This window comes from Brachyistius frenatus, unplaced genomic scaffold, assembly GCF_029030835.1.
Source record: "Brachyistius frenatus isolate BFR_SWC_R1_liver_20210118 unplaced genomic scaffold, ASM2903083v1 Contig_11, whole genome shotgun sequence".
NCBI classification, from domain to species: Eukaryota; Metazoa; Chordata; class Actinopteri; family Embiotocidae; genus Brachyistius; species Brachyistius frenatus.
This window is the reverse complement of record NW_027210610.1, coordinates 5,223,716-5,241,240: the sequence shown is the minus strand read 5'-3', so window position 1 is coordinate 5,241,240 and position 17,525 is coordinate 5,223,716. Positions and strand designations below refer to the sequence as shown.

Sequence of the window (17,525 nt, the reverse complement as noted above, 5' to 3'; positions counted from 1 at the left end):
TTTTGTTTTTTTGTTTTTGTGTCTTTCTGTCTTTTTTCCACTGTTTTGTATGGTTTAAACTCTGCATAAGGTATTTTCTAGAAATGTATTTTCAAGATGTCATCCTGATGTTGCTTATCAGTTCTGTCAGATTATTTAACGTACCTCTCGCCGACCACCTCCCATCCGCCCCGTTGCTGTTGTTGTTGTTGTCGACGCTGGCTTAATCTGAAGAAATAGGGCTGTCACTTTATCCATAATTTTTAGTTCGTGAAGCCTTGTCGCCAAAGGGGAGTGCAGTGGAAGCTGTAAATAATGTGTGTGTGTGTGTGTGTGTGTGTGTGTGTGCGCGCGTGTGTGGATTTCTGATGCCTGAAAGGTAGTTGCTGATCACACGCACGCACACAATGCACACATTTAATGGAAATGGGTGCAAAACACACCCGTGCAGAATCAGTGACGTCCACACACACAAACATGAAGCCTCTGTAGTTCCCTGTGGTTTGTTGCTATGTTCTCTGCCTTTTCCACTGCCGGTATGGCCCCCTGTTGAGCAGCATTTAACCAATGTTGTCAGTTAATGATTTGGGGCTCTCCTCTACCAATCAAAGTGCTCGGTCCAAAGCGCATGGCGCAAGGGCATTTAGAGCATGTGGGTGTAACATGAAAGAAACTAATCAGTGTCATCTCTCTTTCATTTTAAAAGCCAGGTGCTCTTACACGTTGGCAGATTGCTATTATAATGGCATGTTTGCCAAGTACGGAGGAACGCTTCTCTGCAGAGGAAACAGACCTGCTCCTCTGCATATTTAGCAGATTGATAGACGCAAATATATTCTGCTATTGTAATTAAAATGAACGTTAAACACTGCCCAACTGACTGAAGTGCAGCTTTTTTTGATAGCAATTCACCAATAATGCAAAATACCACAACTTATTATAAGACCAGCATGCTTATAGGCACTCGTATGGGCACAAGTACGTTTGCTGTTTAAACAATTACGTAATGCTTTCTGTACCATATATCATGGCCCAGTGTCATCACCCTCTCGCCTTACTCTCTCTCTCTCTTTCTCCCCCCTTCAGCCCAGCAGTGCAGCGAGGGTTGGAGCCAGGTGGGTGAGGCCTGCCTGAGGATCAACTCCAGCCGTGAGAGCTACGACAACGCCCAGCACTACTGCAAAAACCTCAATGGCAACATTGCCTCGCTCACCACCTCCAAACAGGTGGACTTTGTGCTCGAGGAGCTTAAGAAGCTTCAGCAAGAAGACAAGGTAAACAGAAAGACGTAAACAGAAGTAACAAACGTGTTCAGTTGGAGGGTAGGGACTGCACATTGTTGCTGGTGCGGCGCATGTCTGCAGTATTACATATGAAATTCATTCAGAAATATTTTCCATTATTGGGTATGCAGCTTACAACTTGACATTTAGCTGACAAAAAAAAAGAACAAGGAATGGTTATCTGCCTGTCAGTAACTGAGATGATTTCCTCCTGATCACTTCTGTTTTGTCTGATTGCAGCCATCGTTTTTAGCTTTCTTGATTCTGGCCTTTCAACCGTTTCTCATCAAATTGTTTCCCACCAGGCTGTGCTCCAAATTGTATATTTTATAGATACTTTTGTTTCTGAAATACTGCACCCGATGAATCACAGTGATCGCTTTTCACTCGGTTTTGTTTTGCCTTGTTTTCAGTTGTTTTATCCTTTTGAAACACAGATAGTTTCTTCTGTGTGCTATATGTAGGAAACGAATGCCACATGACTCCCTGTAGGAACAATCGGAGGCATCTATAGTATCTGAGACCTCGACTGCTAAGTCTGGTTTGCTTGTAGTTTTTCTTGTGTTTGCCTTTATGTGGGACATATTTGAATATTTTTGAGCAGAAACAACGATCCAGTTTCACTGATATGCTGCAACTGAAGATGTTAAGTCTGCCTAACAATAGAACCGAGAACAATTTGCAAAATACAAATCATAAATGAGGATTTGTTTGTAGAAAAAAAATACAAATAGTAGTAACAGTATAATTCAAGCCTCTTCATCTTTAATTGAAATGTTGATCTACACCTTTTCTTCTCTCACAGCTACATATCCATCTTACTGAAAATCGTGGAGTCTGCTGATGAATTTATTTTGGTCATGTCTGCTGTATTCATTAGAATATCATTTGCTGTCAGTCTGCTGGGTTGAAACCCGGCTGTTTGCTCCAAACAGCCTTGACGTGCCATTCCACATCATTTTCCCATCACATTAAAAGCTGAATCCTGAAGGCAAATAAGTAATCATATCTGTGAAATTATTTTCAGTCAACTTTTAATGGCATCTTTGGTTCCCAGGTGTAAATGAAGCAGCCATTTATTTTTTAAATAGCACGATGGAGCAGAAAGGGAGGCTTGCCTATGGAATTTTATCTGACACTTTGAGGAGCTTTTCAGTCGTGTTTAGCCTTTTGCCGTGTTTTCCAACAGCAGCTGTCTCCCTGGGTGGGCCTGAGGAAGATCAATGTGTCATACTGGGGTTGGGAGGACATGTCTCCCTTCACCAACCGCAGCCTGCGCTGGCTGCCCGGCGAGCCCAGCGACTCTGGTTTCTGTGCCTACCTGGAGGAGCCTCAGGTGTGGGGCCTGAAGGCCAATCCCTGCACTGCGACTGCCCATGGCCTCATCTGTGAGAAAGCTACTGGTGAGAGACACATGACGTGCACGCAAGCACCTAAAGATTTGATCTGTTTGGAAAGGTCCTTGATGTCCTTCTCTTCTGTCGGCTTATTTTGTCCAGGAAACCCCAATCAGAGCGCCCGACCATCTTGTAAGAAGCCTTGCTCGCTGCACACCAACTGTGCCAACTGTACGAGCCAGGCCATGGAGTGCATGTGGTGCGGCAGTGCACAGCGCTGCGTCGACTCAACCGCCTACGTCATCTCTTTCCCCTACGGCCAGTGTCTGGAGTGGCAGACTGCAGATTGTGTTGGTAAGAGTCTTTTACTCAACTTAACCTAGATGAGCCTTCTTTGAAGTCTACAGTCTGGCATTAAGGTGGCGGACAATAAGCTTTCCCAGATTGGCCTCTGTAAGCAGTCAATATTCATCAGAGAAGAGGTTAAGGGAAGAAAACAGCTTCAAATGGAAGGTGTTTGTGTCAGAGGGAAATCGTATTGGTTTCCTGTGATTGGCTTTGGAAGCTGTTTTTGGTTTGTAATGGCCAATTACTTTAGCATATAATCTGGCACCAACTGTTAGATTTCCCTGTTGACCGATCTATAGATGAGCTCTTTACCATTAGCCGGCTTTAAGTAGTTTTAAAGAGTCTCGCATCAAGGAACAGAAACGGCAAATAACTCCCTGTGAATGAGAAGAGGGCGAAGTGGGAATGCCCGTACATATAGTAATGTAAATGTGAATGTTTGTGTTGTTGAAATACTGACAGTAAAACTACTCCAGTTATATAGTTTGCTGTCCTCAATACAAGTGACCATGAAATGTGCTGGAAAATGACACACTTAAAAACACTAAAACGGAACTGAACACGCTTGTTTTTCGTTTAAATGCAGCAGTTTACACTGAACATAAAAGCCATCAACTTCAGTCTCTTGTCTTCTCTATTGAAGCAACCTTTCAACAAGTATTTTTCTGTGCGTTTCCTCTTTGCTGGTGTCTCACTCGCTCTCACTGGCTTTACTTTCCTCACTGTGAGTTTCTGCTGCTGTGCATCACGTGGTGTAATGCCCTGTTGTCATTTGAGGGAGAAAGTAGGAGCGTTTTTTTTAAGTTTTTTTTTTTTTTAATGGAGCTGATGTCCTGAATACAAATGTGGCAAGATTCTTGTCATTTAGAAATGAGATCACACAGAGGCATGAATTGAGATTGTGTTTTTAATACGACTTAATTGTGCAGCCCTCCTGTTAAGTTTGGTCATACAAATCAAATCATTTCAGAAGGTAAAAGTACAAGTCAGTAAACATCTGCAAAAAACTGATGAGGGGTGACCTTAAAAATAAAATAATAAATGAAGCAGCGAAAAATAATTTAATCACATGATCGGACAGATAAACGCGATTCCATTGTTGTTCGCCTGATGATCGTGTCCACAAAGGATCCTGCAAGTAATAGACACGTAGAAAAGTAAAAAGAATATTTTCTCTTCACAGCGGTAAGTTGATTGGAGACCTGCTGCACCTGAAGGTCGGTGCAGCAGCTCATGTTGATGCTGTTGTGCTGCGTGATGTATGAATTATGCCCACGGTTGTGTCAGATTGTAAAAGTAACAAATCATGTAACAAATTTTGGGAGCCCAAGAGTGCTGTCTCAAATTAATTTGTGTGCTAGTGTCGGGTAACGCAGAGATGTTTCTGTTCACTGTGGATGTTTGTCTTGAGGAATAAGTTCCTCTTGACAGGAAGGACAGAGAAGGTTGTCTCACAAATGCTCTCTGTATTTTCCTCTCTTTCTGTTTGCTCTTTTATATTCACTCTCAGTTTGCAGTTTAAGTCTTGAATTTTCTCACCTACTTTAGTTCTTCCTTCCTTATTTTTAGTGCATGTACCGTAGAAGGATGCTTTAGGCTGAGTTCACTGCATAAATTCATTTAAAAGCACAAACCTAGAAAAAAATAAGCGGTAGCGTCAGTGCCTGCTGGGTGCTTTGAAAGGGCTTTTTTTTTTTTTTATCTGCTGCTCTCAGAAGGCTGATTTTGCAGATCTGAGCTTGGAAAAGTACTTTTTTTTTTTTTTTTTTATTTTTAGTTACTGGTACTGTTGTTGTCAGTCGTTCCTTGCTCTGCTGTGGGGATGAACTCTATACTCAAAGCCTTCAAATTGATCACCCCACGTGTCTTTTCACTTTCTACGAAGCCATATCTTTTCAGATCAAACAAGCAAACGAAACGGATGGTCAACTCTGGCATGAACACACCGTCTGTCTGTTTCATCATAATCGGCCTGAAAAAGCAAACCCCCTCCACCTGTGTTTAGTTCAGACAGAAATTTTAAACATGCAAGGTCGAGTTGACTTTCTCTTTTACCCCACAGTGTTTTCCTTAGTCTTTGATTTAGTTCCTTATTTCAGGTCAGGGCTGTACAGCGTGCTCCTTCTACCAACTCCTCAGTTTCAGGTGGTGCACAGTTGATGAGAGGAGCTGAAACAATCAGCCAATTAAAACAGATTGATGGATATTCTGTAAACTGAATATTTGTTTTAGTTGTTTTCTAGGCAATAAAGCGAACCATGTACTGATTTCTGTTGAATATTTGATACCAGAATTAATTGATTTAGAAAATAATCAGCAGGTTAATTGAATATGATTTATTAGTTACACTTATATAGCAATATCAGCAAATATGTTGTCAGATATGAAAACGCAGAAAAAGATGATGGGGACATTTTTATAATTGTTATATTCCCAGTGGAGTTTACTGTTTCAATTCACTGATGTAATTTTGAACAATAAAATGTACGTGTAAAATATTCTTCCTCCATTATATACCTTTGTCACAAGTGTTTAATAACAATATTTCAGTCAACATATTGACATTGGAATATCTTTACCTCCTAATATCATCATCAGCCCCAAAAGTCAAATATCAGTCAGACTTCTTTCTAGATTCCATCATAGTTAAGAGGCTCTGGTTCGACTCCATCCATGTGCAAAAAGAATAATACAAAAGACATAATTTGTGAAGATAATGAAAGCATTCAGGTGAGAGCAAAAACATTAAAGCGTCATCTGAAGATGTTAAAGTCTACGTACTCGCTGGGAAACCTGTTGATTAAATGCAACATTTGTCATCTTTCACTTCACAAAGCTCTTCACACTGCTCTCACGTACGCAAAACCAAATCCTAAAGTAGTAATGTTGTCATTTTGATCAAAGATCTTTAGTCTCTGACAAAGCTGTAAACAGCCAGCAGACACACCTTCACGTCAATGTATCCCCGGGAGACTTGAAACGGCAAACCGCATTTGATCTTCCAGAAGTTGTAATTTGTGACTGAACACGAACCTGACAACATATTTGAAGTTATTTACATTTCTCCATTCACTTGAAGGCTTCCATCCGTGTTGTTGAGCGAACCTGAGCCGGGAGCAGAGCTTGTATTCACTCAGCTGATGAAAACACTGCTTGTTTTCTCTGTACAGACACGGTCGTAATCACCATCTAATTTATGTAACACCTCCAGCCCTCAGATTTAGTTGTTCATACATATTGATTTATCTGTCAAAAAAAAAAAATCAAGTGAAAGATGTGGATTTTTGTTTTTATGGCAGATTTTTCTATCTCAACATGCTTTTGTGTTTGTGGCAAGACAAAAAGTCTTCATCCAGCTGCTTCTTTTCTTATAGCGGTACTTTCCTGAGAAATTCAGCACTTACGTCCTGTCGTCAAAACAAACTTAAATGGCCTTACTTTGTGCTGATTGCTCTTGTGTTGTCATGGTTTCACATCCATTAGCAGAATAGCTGAAGATTTGTTTGACATAAACTGAGGTAAAAGCACTCAGTGTTTGTCTCCTTAAAATAGCAGTGGAATTTTCTCCGCTCATGCGTCTTGTCTGGCAGGCAAGTGGTGGCGCTGAAACTTGTCAAGCAATTTAGTGATTCGGCCCTCAGCCGACAAAACACAATGGTTCACTTGGGTTTTTGAATTTAGGCCGTGGTGCCATTTCACACGTTACATTTAATCCTTTTGTGGAACTTTTTCTCAAGTCACAAACTTTCTGTCCTGGTAGTCTGACACATTTCTTCTCTTATTCGGTGCCCTTCCACCGACTCTGTTTAATGCTCCACACTTGTTTCTGATCCTCTTATCTGCTTTCCTGACACCTCACCAGATAACCAGTTTGTGTTTTAGTCTAAGATGCATTCATGTTCCTTAATCTGCAGCTTCTGTAAAAGCTTAGAAAAGAATGGAGTGGTGTGGTGAGAAGGGTAAAATCATGAAAGCAAAATCCGTCAGAGTTTTTGTTTGCTGCAACCTTTGCTGCTGCCGAGTTTGTTATGCCACTGTCGGTGTCTATGTGATTACTCCGGTAAATGTATGCTAAATTGAAAAGGAATGGACAAATAATAGCTGATGAATGAATACAAACAACGTCGGAAGTGCAGAGTTGGACTCTTTTGGAATCAAGAAGAAGTGAAAATGAATCTGAGGTCCTCGACTGGAAATGACCCTAACATGGAGCGTGCCCAGACCAATATATACACACAGTGAACTTGGGTCTGGTAATGCCAGGCTAATTCAGAAGTGCCTTGAAGTGCAATATCACTGAGGGCTCGTAGGGGCTGGCTCCCAAAACCCTCTGCATCAACTTCAACTTCTCTCATGAAATGCAAAGTCCATTTTTCTCACACTTCTTCCTTCTCTCCTTCAGCCCAGAACTGTTCAGGTCTGCGGACATGTTCTCAATGCTTGGATCAGCCGGAGTGCGGCTGGTGTGGAGATCCCAGCAGCACGGGAAAGGGCCTGTGCATGGAGGGCTCGTACCGGGGGCCCATGAAGAGAGTGGCGAAGCAGGGCCAGTCCCACGACATGAGCCTGGAGCCAGGCAGCTGCCCCAAAGACAAGAGCTACGAGTGGGCCTTCATTCACTGCCCCCGTGAGTGATCAGCTTCCTGTCCGTCTTACTGAAATTACAGATCAGAACGGGATCTGTGCGAGAGGTTGTTATCGACTGTCACGTCTTAAGTTTGAAAAGCTGTTGTTATCATGGATTCCTGTTACAGCTTCCCTATGCAACTAATCCCTCCCTGCTGACTCTATGCAACCTTACGCTAGTGTGCCATTTAATGCTCTCATCAAGCCCCAGTTCAAACAACCACATTATGGAAGATGATAATATACCCACTGCTAGTAGTAATTTGAGATTGTGACGAATATTCAGCGACTCATTGGTACCGATTATGTGTAAAAAGAAATCCGATTTTCTGAGATTGTTATAATTTAAGAAGTCTAGAAATCATTCAGAGGATTTTGGTGATAATTTTGCCTGATTATGGGTTTAATTTTGTGAGTCATATGTGTCACTATTCCTTTTCAAATTATATCTGAGAGTAAAAAGTGAATAGCAACACTTTTTACTCTCAGATATAATTTGTTCTATTAATGGGCATTTTCTGTCCCAGAATCTGTGATGTGACATTGATGCACAGAGAGCATTTTTAAGAGGTGAAATGTATGATTCACTTCATTTTGTTTGGCTGAAAATCAATACAAACAAGGTTAAGTTGCAAATTTATATTTCCATTGAGGGGTTTAACGCAGGTGCCAAGTTGTAGCCATTAAAAATATTTTTAAAGGCAAGTCTGATAATCATAATTAATAGGACGTGGCAGACACAACTACTGACAGCACTAATGGCTCTCTTGCATTTAGGAAGCAATAACAATAACTGTAGGAGGGAAATCACTCATATTGCCTGGGTGACTTGCAGAGAGATGGAGGCTGTGAATGCAAGTATAAAATCACCTGTCCTGTCTCAGATTATTAAACCATGACTTTGCTCAGTGTGTCAAGATCTGACATTTCTTATTCACCTATTTCTTAAATATCCAGTTTGAAGGCAGCTGCAATAAATTAAAGCTGTGAAATCGAATCAGACTTTGCACTTGCATTAATCTGTAACCTTTCTGCTTCCTTTGCAGCATGCCAGTGTAATGGCCACAGCACGTGTGTGAATGCCAGCGTGTGCGAGCAGTGCCGTAACCTTACCACCGGTCCTCACTGCGAGACTTGCATGCCTGGTTACCATGGAGACCCCACCAATGGTGGCAAATGCCAGGGTGAGTGTCGCATCGCTGCAGACATTAGTTATTCTGCACACATAGGACTTAATGGATTTATTGTTTTGGTGATGCAGTCAACTGATATAGTTTCATCCCTGCACACATAACCTTTTCCCAACCATCTGTTTACATTTCATTTCAGCGCAAGAGATCAATATGAAGTTTAAACAATACAATAGTTTAATTTGGACTAGACCTGCTGTGTGTAAATGATAATTGAAGAAAGTGATCTACTTATTGACTTCTAATTCGTTTACTGCATGATAAATATATTGTAATACAGCATCAGAACCAACAGAGGGCACTATTGTGTGTTAAGTTGCACGAGTGACAATTTGCCTTCCCTGCTTGATTATTATTGACATATGTAAAATTTTATATGAGCATTGTCGGTGTCTGATCTCGGTTAATTTTTGGTTCTGCAACTCCGTTGCAATACCATTCTCAATATGAAATGTCAAAATATAAATGTTTGTGTGACTGGAGTGAGTATAGATCATATGTAGTCGATTGCAGGTGAAGCTGAAGGTCACTATTCTTGTGATGTTTTTCCACCCACAGAGGGAAAAAAAATTGTATCGTCACATGTCCTGATTTTGTATGAAGGGATGTAAACACAGGCAGACATACAGAAAACAGGGAGGAAACAGTGATGTTTTATACAAAAGATGCAGCTCAGTGGCTCAATTGTTTTACTAATTTGCTAGGTGTGGTATTTAGTGTTTTTATTCTTGGCATAAAATTGTTTTTGAACAGGACATGGAGGAGATTTATTATTTCACTCCCCTGCCCAGTGCAGAATAGATTTTCTTGAGTGACTGCAACCCATAATTTATCCAGGATTCCTGTTTTCAAAGCACAAGCACATGAATCCTGATGAATTTAATGTGGAGAATGGGTGTGAACAAAGAGCAGGAATGGGCATTAAAATATAACTGTAATGCTTGCGTTAGTATCTGATCACTGTCTGAGGGTGACTTTCTATTGAGTGAATTGCAGATTGACTGAAGACCTGTAATACAGGTTCCCTGTCAAGGGGAGATTTACCCGCACTCATTTGTTGTGAAACATGAATAACATTCCTGAGGAATTACATGCAGGCTTTTGTTTGAGTTGCTAGACAAGGGAGTCACAGTCACACTCAAACACACTTGGGAGTGTTACGGTCTCTGATACCATCTGTTAATGCACGGGCTATAGCTGTAACCTGTAAAGTGAAACTACACAGGTCTGTTAATTATTCAGGTCATTCTTTCAGAGCCTGAGGACAAAAATCATTACGTGGCATGACAACATGTGAACACATCCATGCATTAATTTGAAGTGTGTGTGTGTGTGTGTGTGTGTGGGGGGGGAGGGTTCCTTGCATATAGACACAAACCCTCCTATCTAGTGTGACTTGCACATAGTCAAATTAAATCCCTGTGTCTGTCAATAATAAGAAGTGTCGGACAAAGTGCTAAGACTCTCAGTTAAAAGCATTCAAGACACCTGAATTATTCATACTGTATGTACCACACTGGAAAATGTGCCAAGAAGGAGGTTTAGCACTTGGGAAGAAAGGTGGGGATCGAGGGTCCAGTGGCCCTTCATTAATATACCTTCTCTGTGTTTTAAAGCTCAGGGAACTGAAAGGAATGGGTCTGGGGTTTTTTTTTTTGTCCTGCAAATGCAAACCTGAAAGACGGTCACACCAGAAGCACTTTATATGCCAATGCAGTCATCTTTCACAAATCTGTTGCTGCCTTTTTTGAATGACACACGCACACGCACACGCACACACACACACACACACACACACACACACACACACACACACACACACACACACACACACACACGCACACTCACACACAGTAGGTATCGAGCTTCCCATCTGAGTGTGGGGTGGGGATTCTCCTTCTTGTGTCAGATCTTTGAAGTTCAGCCAGTGTTTTGGGAATTACAGTTGTTTACCATCTTACTCAGATCAATATGAGTTTCCTCTCTGTATGTTGAGTACAGCTGAAGGGATGTTTGTAGCGTAGCTTAGCACAAACACTGCCAGCAATGGGAAACTGCTAGCCTGGTGCTTAAAAGTGGGAAAACAATTGTTATGGCACTGCTTGTGGTGGTTAGAGGGGGGGGGGGTTAAACTGATAGTTTAGTTTAAACTGATCACGTGCAAGTACACAGATTCAAATTAGCCGAACTGTCACTGTATCAATATTTTTTCGCTTTGTGTAATATTAATTAATAATGTCTTTGTCCCTGTGTTTTCTCTTTTGTTCCACTCTCTTTTTCCAATGGTCTGTTCCAGCCTGTAAATGTAATGGTCATGCCAATGTGTGCCAGGTGTTATCTGGCAAGTGTTTCTGCACCACCAAGGGGATCAAAGGAGACCAGTGCCAGCTGTGAGTACACCGGCCACATGCTCACACAAACACAAAAGAAGAAGCACTGGACAGTCTTCTCATTTAAAAAAAAATGGCCTCATGATTTAAATCCTGACCTCATATGTTGCCTCTGTGACACAACAAACTCATAAGTGGTTTATCTTTTTACGAACACCTGGCCGGGTTGAAACACTGCCGCTTTTCAGTACAGTCAATTTTTAGTAGCCGTTGACTCTAATATCCTGCTAATGACTTAAATATAGTCCTCTCCCCTTTACTAATTGTCATTTCAGTATCTGTTTCCCTCAAATGTGAGGTATGCTTACAATCGTCCAACTGAAATCCACTGACTTATGGTAATGTCAGTCCAAAGTGAGGCCCTGGGCAGCTTGTCACTGGGTCAGTAATCACTTGGGACTGAGCCTGATGAAATGCTTGAGGCTATTTTAAGTTAGACCCATTTTGACAAGTGCGACAGCTACATTTAGGAAGGTTTTGTGTGCTGGATATGATGTGTTGCTGAGAAAAAAAACCCTGTTCTGTGATTCCAATATACCCACGATACGTCTTTATGGATACATACAGTCTCAGTCCCAGCACTGAGCTAAAAGCTGAACCTGGAGATTTTAAAGATGAATACAGATTTGTGAACGTTTTGAGTAGAACAAGTCAACCTCTTGCTTTTGAATTAATATAATCAGACAAAAATATTGTTATTAAGGCATCACCGCAAATTACCGTACATCATAATGAACGGTAGGTTAGTAATCCAGAGGAGCTCAGAAAGAGACAGAAATTGTATAAACACATTAAATAGAAGTTAACGTGATTTGATTTTGAGTAATGACCTAGTCTGACTGACAGTAACCTCTTTGTTTTAATCATATAAATGGGATTCATCATCGTATGATTAATTCACTGCAGTGATTCATGATTCTCATGACTCCGTTATGAGCATTGATTTCTGAACACTGAAAAGCAAGCCAGTTTTTTCTCATGTGGAAGCTCGGATGCTGATGATTCGTTAGTGTAAAAGCAGAGAACTGTCAGTTAGCGGCCAGAAGCACCACCCCCAGGACGATTTCTGCTGACGCGGTGGATTCCACCAGAGGAGGTCCAACTCCTCTTAGCTGTCTGCTTTCCCAGTTGTAAGCAGAATGGACACAGATTTTTTTTAATACCACTAATGCAGTTATTGGGAGGTCAGCGGACATACGTGCACACCCACAAACAAAGCAGTGACTTTTAACTCTCTCAAATTCACATATTCATTCTTCCTGTATTTAAGACTTTATCTTATTCAGTGACACGTTTCATAATCACACATTTCACACCATATTTTAATTAAGTTGAATCCTCCTGACAAAACATCATTTAAAATCGAGTTAGAGTTTAGTTAATTCACACTGAAGAAATCACTGAACACAATGTCAAGACTTTAGTTAGCAAAAGTAAATTACAGTAATTATGACACCCTTGAAGTCACCCAGCAGAGTTTCTTGTAAACATCCAGTCATACTCGCCAAAACCACTGTGTCCGTTAGGAATAACAAAAGTGTGGAATGTATTTCCATACTGATCAAATAATTGAAAACTTAGTTTAAAAATATTTTAAGTTTACAGCCTCACTTACTAGCTCCATCCTTGGCTTTTTCGGTTTATAGATGAATTTGTTGATGACCAACACCCCAAAATAAGTCCATAATTTATCAGATATCAGAGCTCAAAGTGAGGTATGTTTAGGGGTGTTCCTGGTTAGACTGACATGCCTGAGGTGAAATCAGGTTGCCAGTAGAGTTGGGTAGGAAGTGTCTTCAAATATGGTCACTTTTGGCTCCAAAAACCCCCCAAAATGACGACTGCTGAAATGCCAAACTCAAGGTTTCAAAGCAGCAGTTCACAAACCAATGTGTGACATCATGGTGGGTTTCTGCTTGATTACAACCACAGCCACACTTGTAAAAACAATATTGTATAGGGCTAAGAAAGGTCAAAACTCCCAACAAATCCACAGTGTTTTTCCTGCATGTAATGAATACGTGGCTTAATTTTTCTGAGTAAAAGACGACATCAGTGTGATGGGAGCAAAAGGGGAGGGGAAGGGAAGGAAGGGTGGCATGAGGAGAGTGAGACCTCCCCAAAAACCCTCACTGCTCTCTGTCGTCTTTGAGAATAAATAAATGACAATTTGCACAATTGACTAAATGTCACTTTGATCTCTGCTACCAGATGGACTGCAGAGCTACACTGGGACAGCAGGTGGCTAACACATGATACAAACGACAAATTTTCCACCCTGCAGAATCGAGCCATTTAGTGAAGATGAGCCCGTGCAGCTGCGGAGCCAGCTTTGGGCAGGTTCCTGCAACCGTTTGCTGATTATCAGCCTCAAATTTAGCCAGCAACATAAACCTCTAGAATATGTTGTTAACTCAGTCCCATTTAGAGACCGTGATTAGATTAGTGTTTGGAGTGTGGCGTTTTTTAATCTCAAAATCAAAATGCATTTTCACATTCAAACATCAAGTGTAACCTAATTACCAACCTTTCGGGGTGTGGTGTTTGCTGTTCCCCCTTTTTGTAACGTAATATCTGGTTCTCATTACATGTAATCAGTGTCTCCCCGAGCACAGTCGGCCACTCACTCGAGCCGTCCCCAGCAGTAACCCTTAAACAAAGACCTCTACCCAAGGGTACTCCGTCTTTTCAGCAGTGTGCACAAAAGTACACACATGCACACTTTCACACATGCGTGCACCAAAGCCACCGATGCCATTAGGACCGCCAAATAATAGGTTCACTAATGAAGTGAAGGGTGCATCGGTGCAGAATAGGATTGTTTTTCAAAAACAATTGATGAGGTCTACGCTGCGTTACAGTGATGAGTCAAACAAGAGGGAGTGAGGGGAAATATTTCTCATTATAGTGCTCATTTGTGATGCAGACATTATTCAGGAGACGTCTCATGCTGGGGTTAACGGAGGGGTAGAGTGTGTACATGTGGCTGCTCCAGCCGACATAAGTGTGAAAGACATTGTGTAGGTTCGTAGCACATTCCCCCTGTTTGTGCGTGTGTGCATTTCGACTGTTAAATCACAGAGTGTGCGCAGACAGAGGTCCAAGCTGAGTGTAGATCAAATTAAGATACCGTTGCAGGGGGATTGCCTGAAGTTCCCATGTGTGCACAGATGCACGCAGGTGTAGATTAAATTAAGATACAGTGGAGAGCAGCTGCATTATACCGATGAGCACGTGGGTACGTGTGTGTGTTTTCTCCGTCTGCAAATGCCAGGCAGCTTGAAATGCCCCGGGAGAGATGTTCTGTGAGGTTCAAACGTCTGTGGCGACATTTGTCCTCTGTCCTTTGTACCGTGGTAAAAGAGCACTCTAGCCTGTCCTTGCTTGTTTAACATTAACCCTGAGAGCGGCAGAGCTGGCTCCTCCCCAGCTAAGTGTCCTGCCTCCATTAGATAAGTCAGGGCACTCATCCTTTGTTCTTCCGATTTTGCTCGTTAGATGTAGTGTTAAAATCCGTCTTGATCAGGTCAGTTGGTATCGTTACTCGGCTGTTGTTGAATATACTAACTGGGGAGGGGGGGGGGGGGTCAACTGTTGGTGACCTAATGTGACATATACATAAGCATTAAAGCTGTTCGGTAATTAATGAAACCTACCCTCAGATTATAGTTTCACTTTTTTTTTGTACACTTTCCCGCAGTCTGACGGTATTTCACTCTGATGATATTTAAGGTGTTGAAAGACATCTACCGTGTCACACCTCCACTCTCATCCGACTGACCTTTTTCTTTGCGTAGTAACTTCAGAGGTGATACCGTCTGTGTCACGAATCCAAAATCCGGCAAAACAACCGATGCCGAATTATTTTTAGAAGCAGAGGCATTCAGTGCGACCTCACCAACAGCCACCTCCTCTTTGGAGGCATCCGTGTGTCTCACTCGGCACCCCCCTCCCTCATCTGTCGTCCCCCTCCACCCCCCCCTTTCCCTCGTCGTCCACTCCGACTCCTCGACGTCGTCTCCTGATAGTCACATTCTAACAGGTTTAATTGGTTGTGTGTGAGATTAAAACAACTGTGAAACGCAATTAATGTGATAATAGATATCTAATAATTGAATATCTAATAGATATCAATATCTAATAGATATTAAATTGCTGAGACATTTTTCAACCGTTTCTGATAGTTCCAGTTCACATGAGATTTTACTCGACCTGTTTACCACGTAAATAACTGAAGAGTGATGACGGTGTAGATTGAGAGACAGAGTGGAGAGATGCATTAAATGGGAGATGCAGCGCTTTGCAGTCCAATGAACATTGCCATATGTTCCCCCTCATTACAGGCCGTTGGAATCAGCCATGAGCTTGATAAAACACACTCATGCACACACACACACACACACACACACACACACACACACACACACACACACACACACACACACACACACACACACACACACACACACACACACACACACACACACACACACACACACACACACACGCACAACAGTTGATGGCACTCTGTAGATGTTTAACAAATTATTTTGCTTGGCAGAACTTCATTTAAAAGTCAGACTATTTTGGCTGATGTGTGAAAACTGTGCACTGTTAAACTCTAGTGGTTGGTGTAAACTTTATGACCTCAGAAGACCGTGAGAAACTCATCTACATTTTTTATTTTTTATTTAACAAATGCACGGGAGAAATTCCTGAAACGCTGTTACTTTTGAAATGCTTCAACCCAACTCTGCAGGAAACTTACTCGGGGTTTCCACAAGGCACACGTTGTGTGTGTGCGACACTGTTTTCTTTCCCTCCTCTTCATGGCTTCGTACCGTACCAGGAACATTTGAGAAGTGAAACGTTTGTCTCTCCGATTTTGTTGACTTCCTGATTTTCTTTGAGTTGCATGATTTTAGCGAGTATGCTGCGTTGTTAAAAAAAAAAAATTGTGGTTGTCTATTTGGTGTTTATTGTTGTTATTTCCTACTTTGTTGTGACGTAGTCGAGAGACAAAGTAAATACAGGTGGCTTTGTTTAGTTGTTTAAAAAGCATGGATCCTCATAATTATTTCATATCTATATATCTACATATATATATTTTATATAGATTATATCTATATAGATATAACTATATCTATATAGATATAAATATATATATAAAATATATATAGATATATATCTGTATATAGATTTATAGATATATACACAGGGTGTTTTATTTTGAAAAATGACCGGGTTCTCTGCTGTTTCTGTTTCCGACTTCCTGCCCAGCTGACAAACTCTGCGCAGTTTGACACGGCTTCCATCACAAATGGACGAGGCCTGTATCTTCAGTGGAGCGAAGCGGACAACCGCTTCTGAAAAGCATTCGATGAATCACAAGAATTGTTAGAATGCCAGCGATCAGCTCCAGTGGCCATGTGGCATCAAGCCTTTAAAGACTTATTCCAGCACTACCTTAAAAATTCTGGCTATTGCAGTTCAGGTTAACTTTGTCGTCACCACTTCTGTTCCAGAAAATTTAGGAAACAAGAACTTGTGTAATACAGCATCTAATATATTAAAGTAAACAGTGCCAGCCTACTACAGCTCTCCAAATAAACACGATTTTTGCACGGATCATTTCTAATGCTTGTCTCTGAGTTTAAAGCTGCTGTTTAATGAGGGGAGATTAAAAGAAATCACAGGATGATTATTTGGTAATCAAAGGTAAACAAGTCGTGTGCTGTGAGCTCTGTGAATATTCTCACCCTCTTGTCTGATTTTAAAATCTGAATCTTAAAACCTTGTGTTAATAAACATGAATGTTAAACTAAGTTCAACTTGCCCTGGGCGTCGTCTGGCTTGTTTTGAACTTTGCATTTCCTTCTCACTTGCATGTGTATCTCCGAAACTTGATCGTTTACTGTTTTCATTCATTCATTCCTTTGAAAGGATTGACCTCGATTGGTCGTTATTCTTGATTTGGCTTCAGTTTAGGTTTTTCTATCTGAAATAATCAAGTCAGAATTCGTTTACATAAATTGTGTTGTTTGCTCCGAGGACTGACAGGGATTAAACTCGGTACATTACTTTTAAATGCCACGCGCTGTGCTCTGTGATCAGATGAGACGGGAAGTTTGTTGCATGTCACTGTGGCGCTTTGATAAACAAAAGTAAAAAAAAAAAAAAAAAAAAAAAATCTAATTAACTTTTACAAACTATCAGATTATTTCCTCTGTCAGAAGTAAAGTGACTTGATGAGGCGCCAACAGCAGGAGCTAATGCGCTGGCACTTGGCGTACACTGCTCCTGATAAGAGACATTCTTGCTCTCAATCTGTTTGCACTCTTCTTCATCTTGTTCTCCCCCCTCTCTGTTTGC

General features: G+C 41.2%; 1 protein-coding gene across 2 annotated transcripts in view; it reads left to right on the top strand.

Moving 5' to 3' along the window:
* atrnl1b (attractin-like 1b) overlaps window positions 1-17,525 on the top strand; it is a 65,332-nt gene that overhangs the window by 14,271 nt on the left and 33,536 nt on the right. The window contains exons 15-20 of one of the 2 annotated variants that reach the window (XM_069691706.1): window positions 1,066-1,253; window positions 2,455-2,665; window positions 2,762-2,953; window positions 7,350-7,574; window positions 8,620-8,757; window positions 11,060-11,153. In XM_069691706.1, the coding sequence (XP_069547807.1) occupies window positions 1,066-1,253; window positions 2,455-2,665; window positions 2,762-2,953; window positions 7,350-7,574; window positions 8,620-8,757; window positions 11,060-11,153 (1,048 nt within the window). Of the gene's footprint in view, window positions 1-1,065; window positions 1,254-2,451; window positions 2,666-2,761; window positions 2,954-7,349; window positions 7,575-8,619; window positions 8,758-11,059; window positions 11,154-17,525 lie in introns of both variants that reach the window. The other variant, XM_069691705.1, reaches the window with a different exon arrangement.